Raw genomic sequence first — 15,236 nt, forward strand, 5'->3', positions numbered from 1 at the left:
GAGCTCATGTGAATCTTAGAAACATGTCATTTTTTGACCAGTGGTCATACACAGTGAAACAAAATATATAAGATATACTCATAAACAAATAACTGATAGAGCAATCGAACTAAAAGTTTAATCCAAAATGCTTTTAGGATGTTGAGAGCAAACAGATTCAGATTATATGAGGGTGGGCTGAAAAGTTCATTGGTTGCTATGAAGGAGTGGCTCTAGAGCTGTGAAATTTTGCATGCATTAATTTCAACCTTCCTTATTAATAACTGTATTGCTTCTTTTGAAGTAAACTGATATACGACAGTTCAAAGATGACTTCAAAAGTAACTCATAGCAACTTCTCTTGAAAACTGATAAAATTTGGCAAATTTGGCACAAAAAAGGGTTTAGTCCCCAAGGACATTCATGCTGACACAGTTGATACAGCACAGGATGATAATCCAGCTTTATCAACAGTGCAAAAGTAGGCTGGTGAATTTAAGAGGGGAAGGGAGAATCTTGGTGATGACCCAAGGTGTGGATGTCCTGCAACTGCCACTACTGAGGAAAACATTGATGTGTTCATCACATGGTGATGGATGACAGGCGACTGACTATAAATCAAATGGTGAATGCTATTAGCATATCCCATGAGAGGGGTGAGAATATTTTGCAAAATGAATATGGCATAAAGAATGTTTCTGCTGGTGTGTTTTTGAACACACCAGGCTGATCACAACACAAGAAAACCTGACATTGTTCAAGGATGAGTGTTGGCCTCATCACTTTGCTACAAAGAAGGCCAAGGCCGTTTCATCTGCAGAGAAGGTAACAGCCTCAGGTTTTGGGGATTCAAAAGGCATCATATTTATTGACTAGAGAAGGTAACAGCCTCAGGTTTTTGGGATTCAAAAGGCATCATATTTATTGACTATCTTCAAAAGAGCTACACTATTAATGGAGAGTACTATACCAACTTGCTGAGGCAGTTATGATAGGCTATGAAGACTAAACACACAGGAAAACTGATGAAAGCAGTCATTTTCATCAGGACAATGCTCCAGTATACAAGTCCTTACTTTCAGTAGCTGCTGTGCATGAGTGCAGTTTTGAACTGGTTGATCACCCTCCCTATTCTCCTGATTTGGCCCCATCTGACTATCATCTGTTGCCCGACATGAGAAATCTTTTGGCTGGGAAGCAGTATTGCAGTGATGACTGTTGATGACTTTTTTGACCAACAAGATGAAAGCTTCTTCATTAATGGGATCCCAGCACTGCAAACTCAATAGAAGAAATGGGTGAACTGCAAGGGGACTATGTTGAAAAATAAGCCTCATTTGGTCACATTCCATGAGAGTATTTTGGTCAGCCTGTGAACTTTTCAGCTGATCCCTATAAATAAAAGGCTTGTATTTTAAATGAATCTCATTAACAAACATTGTTGCTCTTGTTCATAGAGATCATTGACATATCTCACATCCAATGTTTCCTTGATATTCCAATGAAAAACAAAAACTCTGATTTTACTCGATAAAACCTTATAATCAAGATCTAGATAGAACTAATAGATGTTACTACTAGGTACAAGATACCAGAATATCCAAAGACACAGTTTTTGGCAATGAAAGAATAACAAGAGAATACTGTGTAATAAGAAATTTGCATCCAAATCACGTGGTTTCAGGTTCAGTCCCACTGTGTAGCACCTTGAGCAAGTGTCTTCTACAACAGCCCCAGGCAAGCCAAAGCTTTGTGAGTGGATTTGATAAACAGAAACTGAAAGAAGCCTGTCGTATATAATCACCATCATCATTTAATGTCCAAATTTCATGCTTGCAAGGGTCACACCCATTGGTTGCTTTGAGTGGATGCTCTTCCTAACACCAACCACTTCACAGAGTGTACCGGTTGCACTTTTTTCATGCCATTATGTCTGTGTGCATGTGTGTGTGTGTGTGTGTGTGTGTGTGTGTGTGTGTGTGTGCATGCATGTGTTATTTCTTCTGGCCTTGACATCATATGATAGTTGTAACTGAGTGTCGCCATCATGCAAGCGGTGTCCTTCATTTCCAATCTTGCAAGATATGTCTGGTCATTGAGAAATGTTACCTTACTTGGAAACAGGTGAGGGTTGGTGACAGAAAGAGCATCCAGCTGTAAAAAATCCACCTAAACAAATTCCATCCAACCCATGCAAGCAAGGAGAAGTGGACATTAAACAATGATGGTGATGATGACAAAGACTGTAAATAATTCACCAATGTAAATTTTAAACTTTAACATTACAGAACAATAGAAGAAATGGCTACAAGACGGCCTGTTAACAGCAGATTTGTTTTAAAAGAGTATGAATGAAAGCATTGATATTCATATTTTCCTCAAAAATGTCTTTGGTGTAAATGAATTCAAGTAGTTTCAAATAAAAATTGAAGCCCAAGTTGCAAATTTGGTGTACTGAGAAATTATTCATCATTATAGAAAGAACTGAAAAAAATGATTTCCAAAGTTTATCACTCATGAATTGGAACCCAACCATTGTCAAAGGAATTAACCATTTTTTGCTGATCAATTGACTATCATAGTAGTAGTTGAGTTAAAGTTGCTGATAGGCGATGACTACGGACCGAGACCTTTGGAAATGTGCTGTGCGTGAGAAGACCCGGCAAGCCAAGTAAGATCGTTGCCAGTGCCCCTGGACTGGTTCTTGTGCGGGTGGCACATGAGATGCACCATTTTGAGCGTGGCCGTTGCCAGTACCGCCTGACTGGCTCCTGTAGGATTTTCGAGCGAGATTGTTGCCAGTGCCCCTGGACTGGCTTGTGCGGGTGGCACATAAAAGACACCATTTCGAGCGTGGCCGTTTTCGTGCGGGTGACACGTAAAAGCACCCACTACACTCTCTGAGTGGTTGGCGTTAGGAAGGGCATCCAGCTGTAGAAACTCTGCCAAATCAGACTGGAGCCTGGTGTTGCCATCCGGTTTCACCAGTCCTCAGTCAAATCGTCCAACCCATGCTAGCATGGAAAGCGGACGTTAAACGATGATGATGATGATGATGATGATGATGTGAGACAGAGAAGAGAGATATGCACATCAGGTGATTCAGAGCAGCAGTGTTTATCAGAGAGAGAAGGAGACAGACAGAGATTGAAAAGCTAATAAAGAAATAAAGTGTAACTTACCCCATGAAGTCTAAACCTTTAAGAGTGCTCTCAAGATCTTCTTTTAGTAAACGAAGATTTATTTTGGAGTCATGATCAAGATCTGACATGTCTATAGCAGAAGCTTCTTTCAAAAATCCTTCTATAATTGGCTGTAACCATATTAAAAAGGAAAAGAAACAAAAGAACAGTAACAATTTATAAAGGTTTAAAGAAGAAAGTTTAAAATCAACATGACATTATTTACAGTAAAATTCAAACCAGAACATCACTGGTGAATAATCTCTAAGCTAAGCACTGTTAGCAAAGAATTTTGCAACACCAAAAGTTTTTCAACAAAGAATTTTATATGCTAGACTATCTTCCTTGTTTTGTTATTTGAAGTGAAAACACTCCATCATAATATTTTTGCTTTCATCATCATTATTTAACATCATCATTTAACATCCTCCTTCCATGCTGGCAGAGGTTTTACAGGAACTGACATATCAGAAGACTGTGCCAAGCTCTAAATCCTTTCAGACTTGTGGGCAAATTGATGTTTAATTTAAACTTCTGTAGGTTGACATTTGAAGAAAACATAGAAGGGCATTCGAGAGGGCAGCAGCTTTAATTGAGAATTGATTAACAAAGGAATTATAACAGGATCTAGGGTAAGATGCAGGGAGTACAATGTAAGGAGAGACAAATAAGACAGATGAATCTGGATGGAAGTGTATGCAGCTTACTGGTTCAGAATAGTGAAAGCAGTTGCTGTAGCAGACGGAAGAAACTTTTTTTTGTAAGTACTACTGCTTGTTTTTTTTTTTTATCAGTTTGATCTGCAAGAAGAGGTTACACCCAAAGTCTGCACAAGCTCTCCAAGATTGGTGAAATTTATACTGTTACTGTTCCTATTTAAAAAGTTAATAGCAGCTAGATGACATATTCAGAGAAAAATTTTTCAACAGACTAAAGCTCTGGGGAGAAAGGATTGAGAATAGTGATTAATCTGAGAGCTTGAGATACTGAACACAATACGAGCCTCAAGGACAAAATCCCACTGGTGAGTGACATGAATGAGTAGGCGGCGAGCAGGCAGAATCATTAGCACGCCGGGCGAAATGCTTAGCAGTATTTCGTCTGCCGTTACGTTCTGAGTTCAAATTCCGCCGAGGTCGACTTTGCCTTTCATCCTTTCGGGGTCGATTAAATAAGTACCAGTTACGCACTGGGGGTCGATGTAATCGACTTAATCCCTTTGTCTGTCCTTGTTTGTCCCCTGTTTAGCCCCCTGTGGGCAGTAAAGAAATAAGAATGAGTAGGTCTCTAGTAGATCTTGCTTTACCACAACTGTTACTCAAAACAGCACTCCAGTTGTATCTCCATGTAAGACTATATTATGTCGCCGTACATCTTTAACCTGCTTGATGGTGGGATATTAATTCAACTTCATTGGTTATAGAAGCAGCATGCATTAAATGAGTGGAAAGTTGAAGTATAAAGTACAAAGTTTGAATACTTGAGTTCAGTGAGTTGTTTATAATGAAAAGTCAAGCATGAGAAACAGAGAAATATATGAAAACAGGGTTTGGGTCATGGCAGTGTGCAGCCAACACAGTCTATTAGAGTAGTGTTAGACTATGCAAACATAGTACAAAGTTAGGCTTAAGAACACCAGTAATCAGATAGTCATATCCCTATATTTGAGACCTGACTATATGTTGAATATCTGCTGAATACAATTACTTAGTAGCTTAAACTGTTATTTGCTGTAAAGGTAAAACTAAAATTGGATATAGTTTTCACAATGTTGGAGATATAAAACTGTCGAAGGCAATAAATCTTTGCACAGGTAAAGATGGTGGTAAATGTTTGTGAAAATTAAGAGTACAACGTGATATTTTTCTTTAAAATCAATGATATTTTGTTTTGGAAAAGCTTTTTAAACATTACTAGGGTGTAACAGCCTAATTTGAATAAAATTTTATTCTTAATCCTTTCATAACAGAATTCCTGTTAAAATATACTGCCTTTGTTTTAATTAATTTTGGTAATAATGAAGAATTTAGTAAAATAACTTTATCAGAATTAAACTGGAGTTTAGTACATAAATTAACATGAAATTTTTACGGAAGGTTTTAATTTAGTTCATTTTAAAATAGGAAGTTTGCATCATAGATCCATGGGCAGTTTGGTAATAAAAGGGTTAATGATGGAAAAACCAGTACCTTTTGCTTTATATAAGCTTCAACACGTAAGTCATCTACTCTATCATTATATTCCATTTTCCCACAAAAAGCAGCAAAATCAGGGCTGTCTTCAAGACGCCACTGCCAAAACCTTTCAAATAAGTCTTCAAGTTTTCCACCTTTACCCCTGAAAAATATAAAGTGATTATTGATAACAGCAAAATGCCAACCAATCGCAGCCTTACATTGTGAAAAAATAAAAATAAAGGTGAATATTACATTTCACTGTTGTGGTGTTGCTGTAAGGTGTTATACATTAGAAAGAAGTCACGTGAGACAGTCTTTTCTAAACTTCTGGTGAGCCAGCTGCATCGTATAAAGCACTAGCTTCACACCGTCTCAAGGTCTTTCGGTTCCAGACCTTTTGAGGTCTAGCCACTGACCACAGAGCACACAGCCAGTTCCGTTGAGACATAACAGCAGCTACATGGAGACTCATCAACACTTGACTAACAGCATACAGCAATCTCTTTCTTTGTCGCCTCCATCTTCTCAACGTCAACATCATCTCTCAACGTACACACCAATCAGCAACGCTCGCACAGGTTCTATCTCCACACTGTTTGTGAATTAATTCATCATGGTTAACAGCAAATACAACCTGCGAAAACCTTCTGTAACAAGAGACTGGCTCTGCATCGTAGCCACAACTTCTTATACAACAGTACCTCAACCGGCTCTGCATTGCAGCCATAACTTCTTGGTACAGCATTTCAACTATCATATACCTTGACTACGAACTGGTATTTATCATCCTTGTGTCTGAACATTCTTCTTACGTCATATTATAGACTCTTTCAATGCTCTGTACTTATCACACATGCATACACCCATGTTTGTACACGCACGCTTTGTATACATGACAACCTGTCTATTATTATGTTTATATGACGCACACACAGACACACATGTTAACCTATAGATAAAATCTTCTCTTAAACATTCTACCCCGGTTGTGTCTCTCTTTTCCTTCTGGCACTTATACTCATTTATTTCTTTTTCATATTTTATTTGTATCGACCATGCCATGTACTAAAGGAGCCATTCTCATCACTTCTCCTTTCGCACGGTCGTTTACAAATCTCTCTCTAGCTTGTATCAAGTGCTTGCAGCTGACTAAAAAGAAAAGGAAACATGAAACAAAAATTTTTATCATATTTCATAAAAAATACAACAGCTTTTTTCTAACCAAATATATTAAATATATGTTTTGATAAGTATTTCTACATAAGTTAATTTGTTGTTCTTGAGAACACTTATGTGAATGTTGCTAACACTCATTATGTGTAATATCAAGGCTAATAATATTATTATCAAGATGCATGATTAGGATATGAAATAATGTAATAAAATACAGGTTTAATATATGTGTGGGTGTGTGAAAGAGAGAGAGAGAGAGAGAGAGAGAGAGAGAGAGAGTGGGAGATAATGTCTTCATACTGAGACAATTGCAAAAAGTTGCTAGCCAAGTGTAAGCTTCTCTACTTAGCATTTGTTGATTTCGAGCAGAGTACTACAATCTATTGTCTGAGAGTTACTAAGGAAATCGTGATTTGAATGGTTGGGGAAAGCAGCACAATCTATGTAAAGAGATCTCCAACTAAATTTAGGTAACTATGCAGCTCTACTACAAGAACCTGCACTTCCCACAACTTTTCTGTCAAACTGTGTCCTCTCAATCTCTAAAATAAAGCTGACAACCCATTTCCTCGAAGTGTATACTCTTGGAAGCTACATGGCAACCTCAGTAGTACTGGTGCCATGAAAAAATAAACCCAGTACACTCTGTAATTAGTTGGCATTAGGATGAGCATCCAGCCATAGAAACTATGCCAAAGCAGACACTGGAGCCTGATGCAGTCCTTGGACTCATTGAATCCTGTCAACCCATCCAACCTATGCCAGAGTAGAACATGGATGTTAAATGATGTTGATAGTAATACTGATGATGCAATCAGCAAAGTAAGATTTGGCAATAAATTCAATGAGGAATTTAGAGTGCAAGTAGGTGTCCATCAGGACTTGCTTCTCAGCCCCCTCCTAGCCATAACAATGGAGTTGAAGAATGGTTGCACATGGGAACTCCTATATGCCGATACTAAATTCTTACAGCAGAGACTGTGGAAGATTTAGAGAAAAGTTCCAGGCATGGAATCAAAACCTAGTAAAACCTAATGTAAACTTAGCAACTACTAAAGAAGACATTTGGACATTTGTACCCTGCTGTGAGAAGAATAATTTCCAATCCATTGTGATTAATACCTTAGAGGTGTGCGTGTGTTCAATACATTGTGAAAAAATAAAAATAAAGGTGAATATTACATTTCACAGTTGTGGAGTAGCTGTAAGGTGTTATACATTAGAAAGAAGTACTTCATTTTATGTTGTGTCTGAAGTTAAAGGCTCAGTAAGTACCTTTGGACTAGTTCTATAGGTGCCAGAATTTTAACAAAATCTGTGGAAATGGTGGCATGCTGTACATAAATTATATATATGGTATGTATATGATGTTAGGGTTGTTTACAGAAAGGGTTATTGCAAAACTGATTAGGAACAGAATTAGCCTGAATGAGAAGCAGTTCAGCTTGGCCCCAGGAAAAGGTACTGATGCCATATTCTTTGTGAGATAATTGCATGTACATGGCTAGGAGTAAACCCCTATACCTAGCAATTTGAAAAAAGCCTTTGACAGAGGACCTCACATTGTAATTGGGTAGGTGTTAAGGAAACTAGGAATAGATGAATGACTTGTACAAGTTATGTACAAGAGAGCAATCAACAAGGTGATAATCAGCAATAAGTTCAGAAGAGAATTTAGCATGCATGTAAAGATATATCATGTCTCAGTTCTCTTTATTACAGTCTTTCATGTCATAACAAAAGAATATGAAACCAGCTCTTCTTGGGAACTTCTGTATGCTGCTAACTTAGCTCTTATAGCAGAATCTGTAGCAGATATGCCAGACACAGAATTGAAGGGTCTTAAAGTAACTTAGCTAAAACAAAAATTTTAGTAGTGTGGGAACACAAAATCCTTATAGGAATAAGGAAATGATTGTGTTCTGCTTTCAGAAAAGGAATTGGTAGAAATTCTATGAGGTGCACCTAGTGTAAACAATGGGCACACAAGAGGCTAAAACAGTAGGATAATGTACCCTCAACATGCTGCCTACTGCTTATTTCCTACTCTCACACCTTTCCACTACCTCCTTTCCCCTCTGCTCCACTGTACCTATTCTATATCCTTTCATCTCTCCACCATCTTCTATTATACCAGGCCACCTGTAACTGAGCCGAAAGCATTCAACCTGTACAAGAGAGCAGTCAGTAAGGTGATAATCAGCAATAAGTTCAGCAGAGACCCTCACATTGTAATTAGGTGGGTGCTAAGGAAACTAGCATCAGCTCTTCTCCTGCATACCTTACTATACCACCCAACTTATGGATTCTGAATCCCCCTACTTCCACCGCTTACATACTGTGATCGCACCTTCTTCTTTCCATCTAAATTATGATGCTTGAAAAGAAATAAGTGGAACTGCATTCTTGCAACCTTCACTCACTGTCCTTAAGTCTTCTGTCACCATGCTCTCTTCACCTTATTGGTCATGTTACTTTGAGAATGTGTCCAGTCTCTTTTGCTGAATCGCTAAGTTACAGGGACATAAACACACCAACATCAGTTTTCAAGTGATGGTGGGGGCACAAACACAGACGCACACATAAATATATATATATACATATACATATCTCATTCTCATATATATATATATATATATATATATATATATATATATATATACACACACATGAAAGTCTCTTTCAGTTTCCATCTACCAAATTTACTAACAAGGCTTTGGCCAGCCCAAAGACACTTACTCAAGGTACCACACACTAGGATTGAACCCGGAACCATGCAGTTGAGAAGCAAGCTTCTTACCACACAGCCATCATTACATGGTAATTAAATTTCCCACAAATCACATCATACCATTTAATGCCAAATTGTGACATGCAAGCCCAAATAATGTTGTTTGAAGATCTTGGTTTAAAAATAAAAAGACAAAATGATCATGTTTTGAATGCAGGATGGTTACAGTTAAAACGCTTTTCAAGAATAGGATGGTCACAGCTGAAATGCCTTTAAAAGACAGGATTTTCATAGAATATCTTTAAAGAAAGACGAATGTTTCCAATCTGCATTGATGAATTGGACACATTATTTTCCACTGCAAAAAATTTTTCGTTTTAGACTATGGGATACTCAAAAAAAGCATTTGTAAAACATCTATAAATGCTTTGTCAAAAAATATATATATTACCAAAGGACATTTTTATTTCTTTGCATTGGGGCATTTCATTCAAGGGCATTTTTGCCCAGGCTCCATGGTTGTTACAGTAGATTAGGTTTTATGAGTGGAATTCTAGGTTAAGAACCCTATAGAACCCCTCATAACTTATTTTTTGGGGAATTTTCAGAAAAATTTTGCCAATTTATGGAAATTCATAATTCAAAATTTATTTTAATTTTTGCGAATTTATGGAAATTCGTAATTCAAAATTTACTTCTATAATTTTTTACCTCACCCCGCCCAATCCTAAAAGTTTTGATCGTTTTCGAATTTGTTTTTAAAATCCAAGTTGAAAATACAAACAGTCCGAATTTTTCATTTAAATCCCAGCAAAGAACGCATCATCATTCTTTTAAATGTGTTTGTGGGGAGAAAAGTATTGAAGGACATCAATACATGTCAGAATGCCAAAGAAATGAGGAAACTATCAGGTGGTTGTGAAATGTGCTAAAAACAACAGCTAAATCACCTAAACACACATGAAAAAAAAACTTGTTTTTTTCTATTTTATTTTGCATGATCGTATGAATTCCCGTGTGTAGAACACAAATTCGCAAAAGTTTTCTGAAAATTCTAAAAAGTTAAGAAAAAGCTGAGGGGTTATGTGGGGTGCTTGAACCAAAATTCCGCCCATAAATTTTTAGGATTTAAGGGGAGGGGGTAAAAATATTTGGTAAATTTTCAGATCAACACCCGCACGATTTTCACTAGGGTGTTAGGGTTAAGGTTTTAGGGTTAGGGTTTTAGGGTTAGGGTTGTAGAGTTAAGGTTAGGGTTAGGGTGTTAGTTTTAGGGTTAGGGTTTTAGGGTTAGGGTTTTTAGCGTGTGGGTGTTAATCTGAAAATTTACCAAATATTTAAAAATTTGAATTTTGAATTCCAGTATGTAGAAAACAAATTCGTAATCATTTTCTAGTGTTGAAAAATTATTACAGCTGCAGTTCTGTTCAGGACAAAAACATGATCTGAATTCTGCATTACTTGGTGTAAACGTTTGGGGTACTGTGACATTTCTCTCCATTTATTATGCTAATAATTGAAAAGACCTGACATATCATATTTTCTTCTTTTAATGTTAAAAAAATCTGACGTTGTGTGTGCAGTTAAAGAACACAATTGGGTTAATGTTTACTCTATTACCCAATCACGAAAAACAAAATAAAAACTAGTGCAACGGGTGTGGAAAAAAATGTGTATGAAACGAATATGAAAACAAAAAGGTGCATAAACCAACAGGGGTTGGAGAGAGGACTTTCGGAAAATTCACAAGATCCGAGTTTTTCCCGCATAGCTTTTAGGAATTTTTTTTTTTTTTTTTTTTTTTTTTTTCGTGAAATTTCATATAAATACCTTTCAAACGGCATACATTACGATTATAAAGAAATTTGTGCGGAAAATCTTTTCCGAGGGGGTGGAGAGAGAACTTTCGGAAAATTCGCAAGGTCGGATTTTTTCCCTCGTAACTTTGAGGAAAATGAATATCTTTTAATGAAATTTAATATAAATACCTTTCAAACGGCATACATTACGATTAAAAAGAAATTTATGAGGAAAATATTTTCCGAGAGGGTGGAGAGTGGACTTTCGGAAAATTCACAAGATCCGATTTTTTCCTTCGTAACTTTGAGGAAAATGAATATCTTTTAATGAAATTTTATATAAATACCTTTCAAACGGCATACCTTTCTATTCACACTCAAAATATTGAGCATTTATGGGGAAGCTTTGAAAAGTGCATTGTTCGACCCGGAATGAGTGAGACCTAGCTACTTGAAACAATGCCGCTCGTTTAGTTTTCATACAAGCCATCTGACCGCCAACCTAGCGACTTCATAAGTTTCTTTTGGGGGCTGCAAGACTATACCCGTGTGCATGATGACACAGAAGAATGAATACCGGTTTTTGTTGTCGTTCACCAATAACTCTCGTTGGCGCATTTTTTATACTGCAAAACATTCGATGGGGGGAAAAAATCCAACCTTCTGAATTTTCTGAAAGTTAACCGGTTAATAAAGTAAACATGAACCAAACAATTGCGTCAAACGAATAAGAATCTAGTAAGAGGTAACCAAACATTCAGTTTTTAGTTTACTTGCGTCAGGTTTTGCTTTCATTATTTATTTAAATAGTGGTGCCTTTCTAAACAATTCCTGATAACGTGGAAATTTTCGGGAATAAATTACCACGAAGATGATTTATTACTTCGTCCTGGAGTCGATTTCAATTTATATCCCTATAAATATATATGCACCGTAGTTTCTGCAAGCGTATTTGCTATTTTGCATTCAATACCAATATCGTGTTGAAAAAAAAAGTATTATATATACATTCAGTCATTCATGCAAATATAATTATTTTATAGCATCTATTTTAATTTATTTTTAAACAGCTAATTGTGGATCCATTTAAAAAAAACTGAGAACACTGTCGGTCGAAATTCCATTTATGGAAAACATCACTCGAAGAAAATGATAAACACGACATAAATGAAAAATGAAAGTTAATTGAACGTACAATGAAAGTACAAATCTTTAAATTAAAACAATCAGTTTGGTATTTCATTTGGCTAAGACAAATAATTAATAGATATATATAAAAAACAAATTAAAACAAGAATAAATGAAATACTACTCACATCTTGGACATAGAAGTTAAGTAAGTTGCAATAAGAGTAAATGCCTTCTCAGCAGCTTGCTAAGCAAATACGTGGCTCGAACTTTGTCACAAACTTAAGTTGTGTCCCTTTATCATGAGTCACTTGAAAAAATATCTGCTTAGTATTTCTTGGACGAGAGAGAAAGCACAGAAAACAGATAACTTTCATCTTCGGTCAAGCCTCATCGACTTTTTAAAATTCCATTGGAAAAGAAAGATGAGGGTTGAGAGGAAAGGTGCTGCACCCCACTCCAAGTAAATTTGGTAATTTTTCAGATTAACACTCGCACGATCTTCACTGGGGTGTTAGAGTTACGGTTCTAGGGTTAGGGTTTTAGGGTTAGTTTTAAGGTTAGGGTTAGGATTACGGTTACGGTTGGTGTTTAGGGTTAGGGTTACGGTTAGGGGCGGAATTCCCTAACCCAAACCCTAAAACCCTAACTGTAACCCTAACCCTAAACCCTAACCCTAACCCTAACACCCTAGTGAAGATCGTGCGGGTGTTAATCTGAAAAATTACCGTAAATTTTTTGAAAGGCGAGTGAATAAGGTAAGGATGGCCCGAGAGAGTGGTCCTAGTCTAAGGTGGTACGTGTAGGGTGTGGAGTAAGGGAGAGAGATGCATACTTAACATGATGCTCCTGGTGAGTAGGGTGGCTTAGGATCTGTGGAGCTCCTCGATTGCCCTTAGGTGACGTTTTTACCCCCTTATTGAACGTTTTTTTTTTTTAATTTTTGCAAACTGATAGTTTTTCTTTATTATTTACACGTTTCTATGTAGACCTCCATTAACTTTTGTCTTTATATTGATCTAAATGTTTTTCACAGCTCTTGTGGCCAATAAAGAATCATCATCATCATCATCATTATTATTATTATTATTATTATTATTATTATTATTAGATTGATAGATGAGTTCTTAACTTTTGTATACGATTGCCAAATTCCATCACTAAGGTAAACATAGCTGACGTAATCCATCACTACGGTCAACTCAATGACAAAAAGCGCAACTCGAAAGTAACTTATTTATTGGTCCTTTGAACAATATTTCGACATCTCGTGTGTCTTCAACAGGTTCAAAATAAAATAAATGTCAGTCTAATTCATTTCCAGTCCTCTCTATAAACTAAAAATGAATTAGACTGACATTTATTTTATTTTGAACCTTTTGAAGACACACGAGATGTTGAAATATTGTTCAAAGGACCAATAAATAAGTTACTTTCGAGTTGCGCTTTTTGTCATTGAGTTGACCGTAGTGATGGATTACGTCAGCTATGTTTACCTTAGTGATGGAATTTGGCAATCGTATACAAAAGTTAAGAACTCATCTATCTATCTATTACATTTCTGCTGTTTCCAGCCTTTTCTATAAACTAAAAATGAATTAGACTGACATTTATATTATTATTATTACTATTATTATTATTATTTTATGTTTGACTTTTGTTTTGCATTTGTACAAGTTGGATCCAAGTCTCACCCAGAGACCTCAAGCGACAACAAGTTAGAAGTTCGTGTAGGTGTTATGCCTAGGGTACCATATATTTGGATTTGTACAGTGTTGTTCAAGTGAATGTTTAAGAAACCATAAGAAAATTATGTGTTTGCTTTAAAATTTGAGATCACATAGACAGTATTTTACATAGGATATGGGCAGTTCCCATGAGCACTATCTTTTGAACTTCAGCCATTTTGGGGTTTCCTGGTATCTGAGCTAGGTAGTAATCAGCCCGTTTTGCTGTCATTCTCAGGGCACCTATGACAATAGGTATTGTTTTCGTCTTCAGATTCCACATTTTGCTAATTTCTATTTCAAGATCTTTATATTTGCTCAGTTTTTGGTAGGTCTTGACAGATACGTTTATATCGATTGGGACAGTCATATCAATGAGAAGGCGTGATTTTTGTCTGAAGTCTTTCAGTATGATGTCTGGCCTATTTGCGTCTATCTTTCTGTCAGTTTGAATGGTGAAGTTCCAGAGGAGTGCAATGTGATCATTTTCAAGTACTGGGGGTGGTTTGTGTTCCCACCAGTTTTTATCATGGGGCAAGTCCAGGTTTTTGCATATTACCCAGTGAATATATTGTGCAGCTCTATCATGCCTGTTGAGATACTCTGTAGGCGCAAGCAGACTGCACATGGAGACAACATGATCGATGGTCTCATTTTGTTGTTGGCATATACAACATAATGGGGAGCTGCCGTTCTTTAATATGTTGGCCTGGTAGTTCTTTGTAGGTAGGCATTGATCTTGGGCTGCTATGATAAACCCCTCTGTTTCTGATTTCAAGCCAGAGGCCATTAATCATTGGTGGGTAAGGGCTTTGTCAATATCTGCATTATTCGCTCTCTTTGGGTATTTGCCATTGAGAGGTTTTCCATGCCATTTTTCAGTCGTTATTTTCAGTTATTATTATTATTATTATTATTATTATTATTATTATTATTAAAAGGTGGCGAGCTGGCAGAATCGTTAGCAAGCTGGGTGAAATGCTTAGCGGTATTTCGTCTGCCGTTATTTTCTGAGTTCAAATTTGCCTTTCATCCTTTCGGGGTCGATAAATTAAGTACCAGTTGAACTTACCTCCTCCCCGAACTTGTTAGTCTTGTGCCAAAATTTGAAAACATTATTGTTGTTGTTATTCGTTAGAATGCTGGGCAAAATGCTCCCCTTACAGCTTCTAGGTAGATACAGACAGTCAACATCTGCCTTAGGATGGTGCATATTCTTCTTCTATGATGCATAGGGCCTCAACAGTTATTTTCCACTTTTTGCAATCATTAGTGTTTCTTGGCTGCTTCCTATGTCAGGCCGGTGGTCCTGAGCTCGTCCAAAATGCTCCGCTTCCATG

The 15,236-nt window shown here is 36.8% G+C and overlaps 1 protein-coding gene across 2 annotated transcripts in view; it reads right to left on the bottom strand.

Moving 5' to 3' along the window:
- LOC106868120 (uncharacterized) overlaps positions 1-12,430 on the bottom strand; it is a 46,264-nt gene extending 33,834 nt beyond the window's left edge. Inside the window, exons 1-3 of one of the 2 annotated variants that reach the window (XM_014913252.3) lie at positions 12,358-12,430; positions 5,351-5,498; positions 3,162-3,292 (exon numbers count right to left, since the gene is read on the bottom strand). In XM_014913252.3, coding sequence (XP_014768738.1) covers positions 3,162-3,292; positions 5,351-5,498; positions 12,358-12,368 — 290 coding nt within the window. In that variant the 5' untranslated portion in view covers positions 12,369-12,430. Of the gene's footprint in view, positions 1-3,161; positions 3,293-5,350; positions 5,499-11,388; positions 11,418-12,357 lie in introns of those variants that run through there. The other variant, XM_052978572.1, reaches the window with a different exon arrangement.
- Between the last annotated feature and the right edge of the window lie 2,806 nt (positions 12,431-15,236).

Source organism: Octopus bimaculoides, chromosome 2, assembly GCF_046866305.1.
Source record: "Octopus bimaculoides isolate indiv1 chromosome 2, ASM4686630v1, whole genome shotgun sequence".
NCBI classification, from domain to species: Eukaryota; Metazoa; Mollusca; class Cephalopoda; order Octopoda; family Octopodidae; genus Octopus; species Octopus bimaculoides.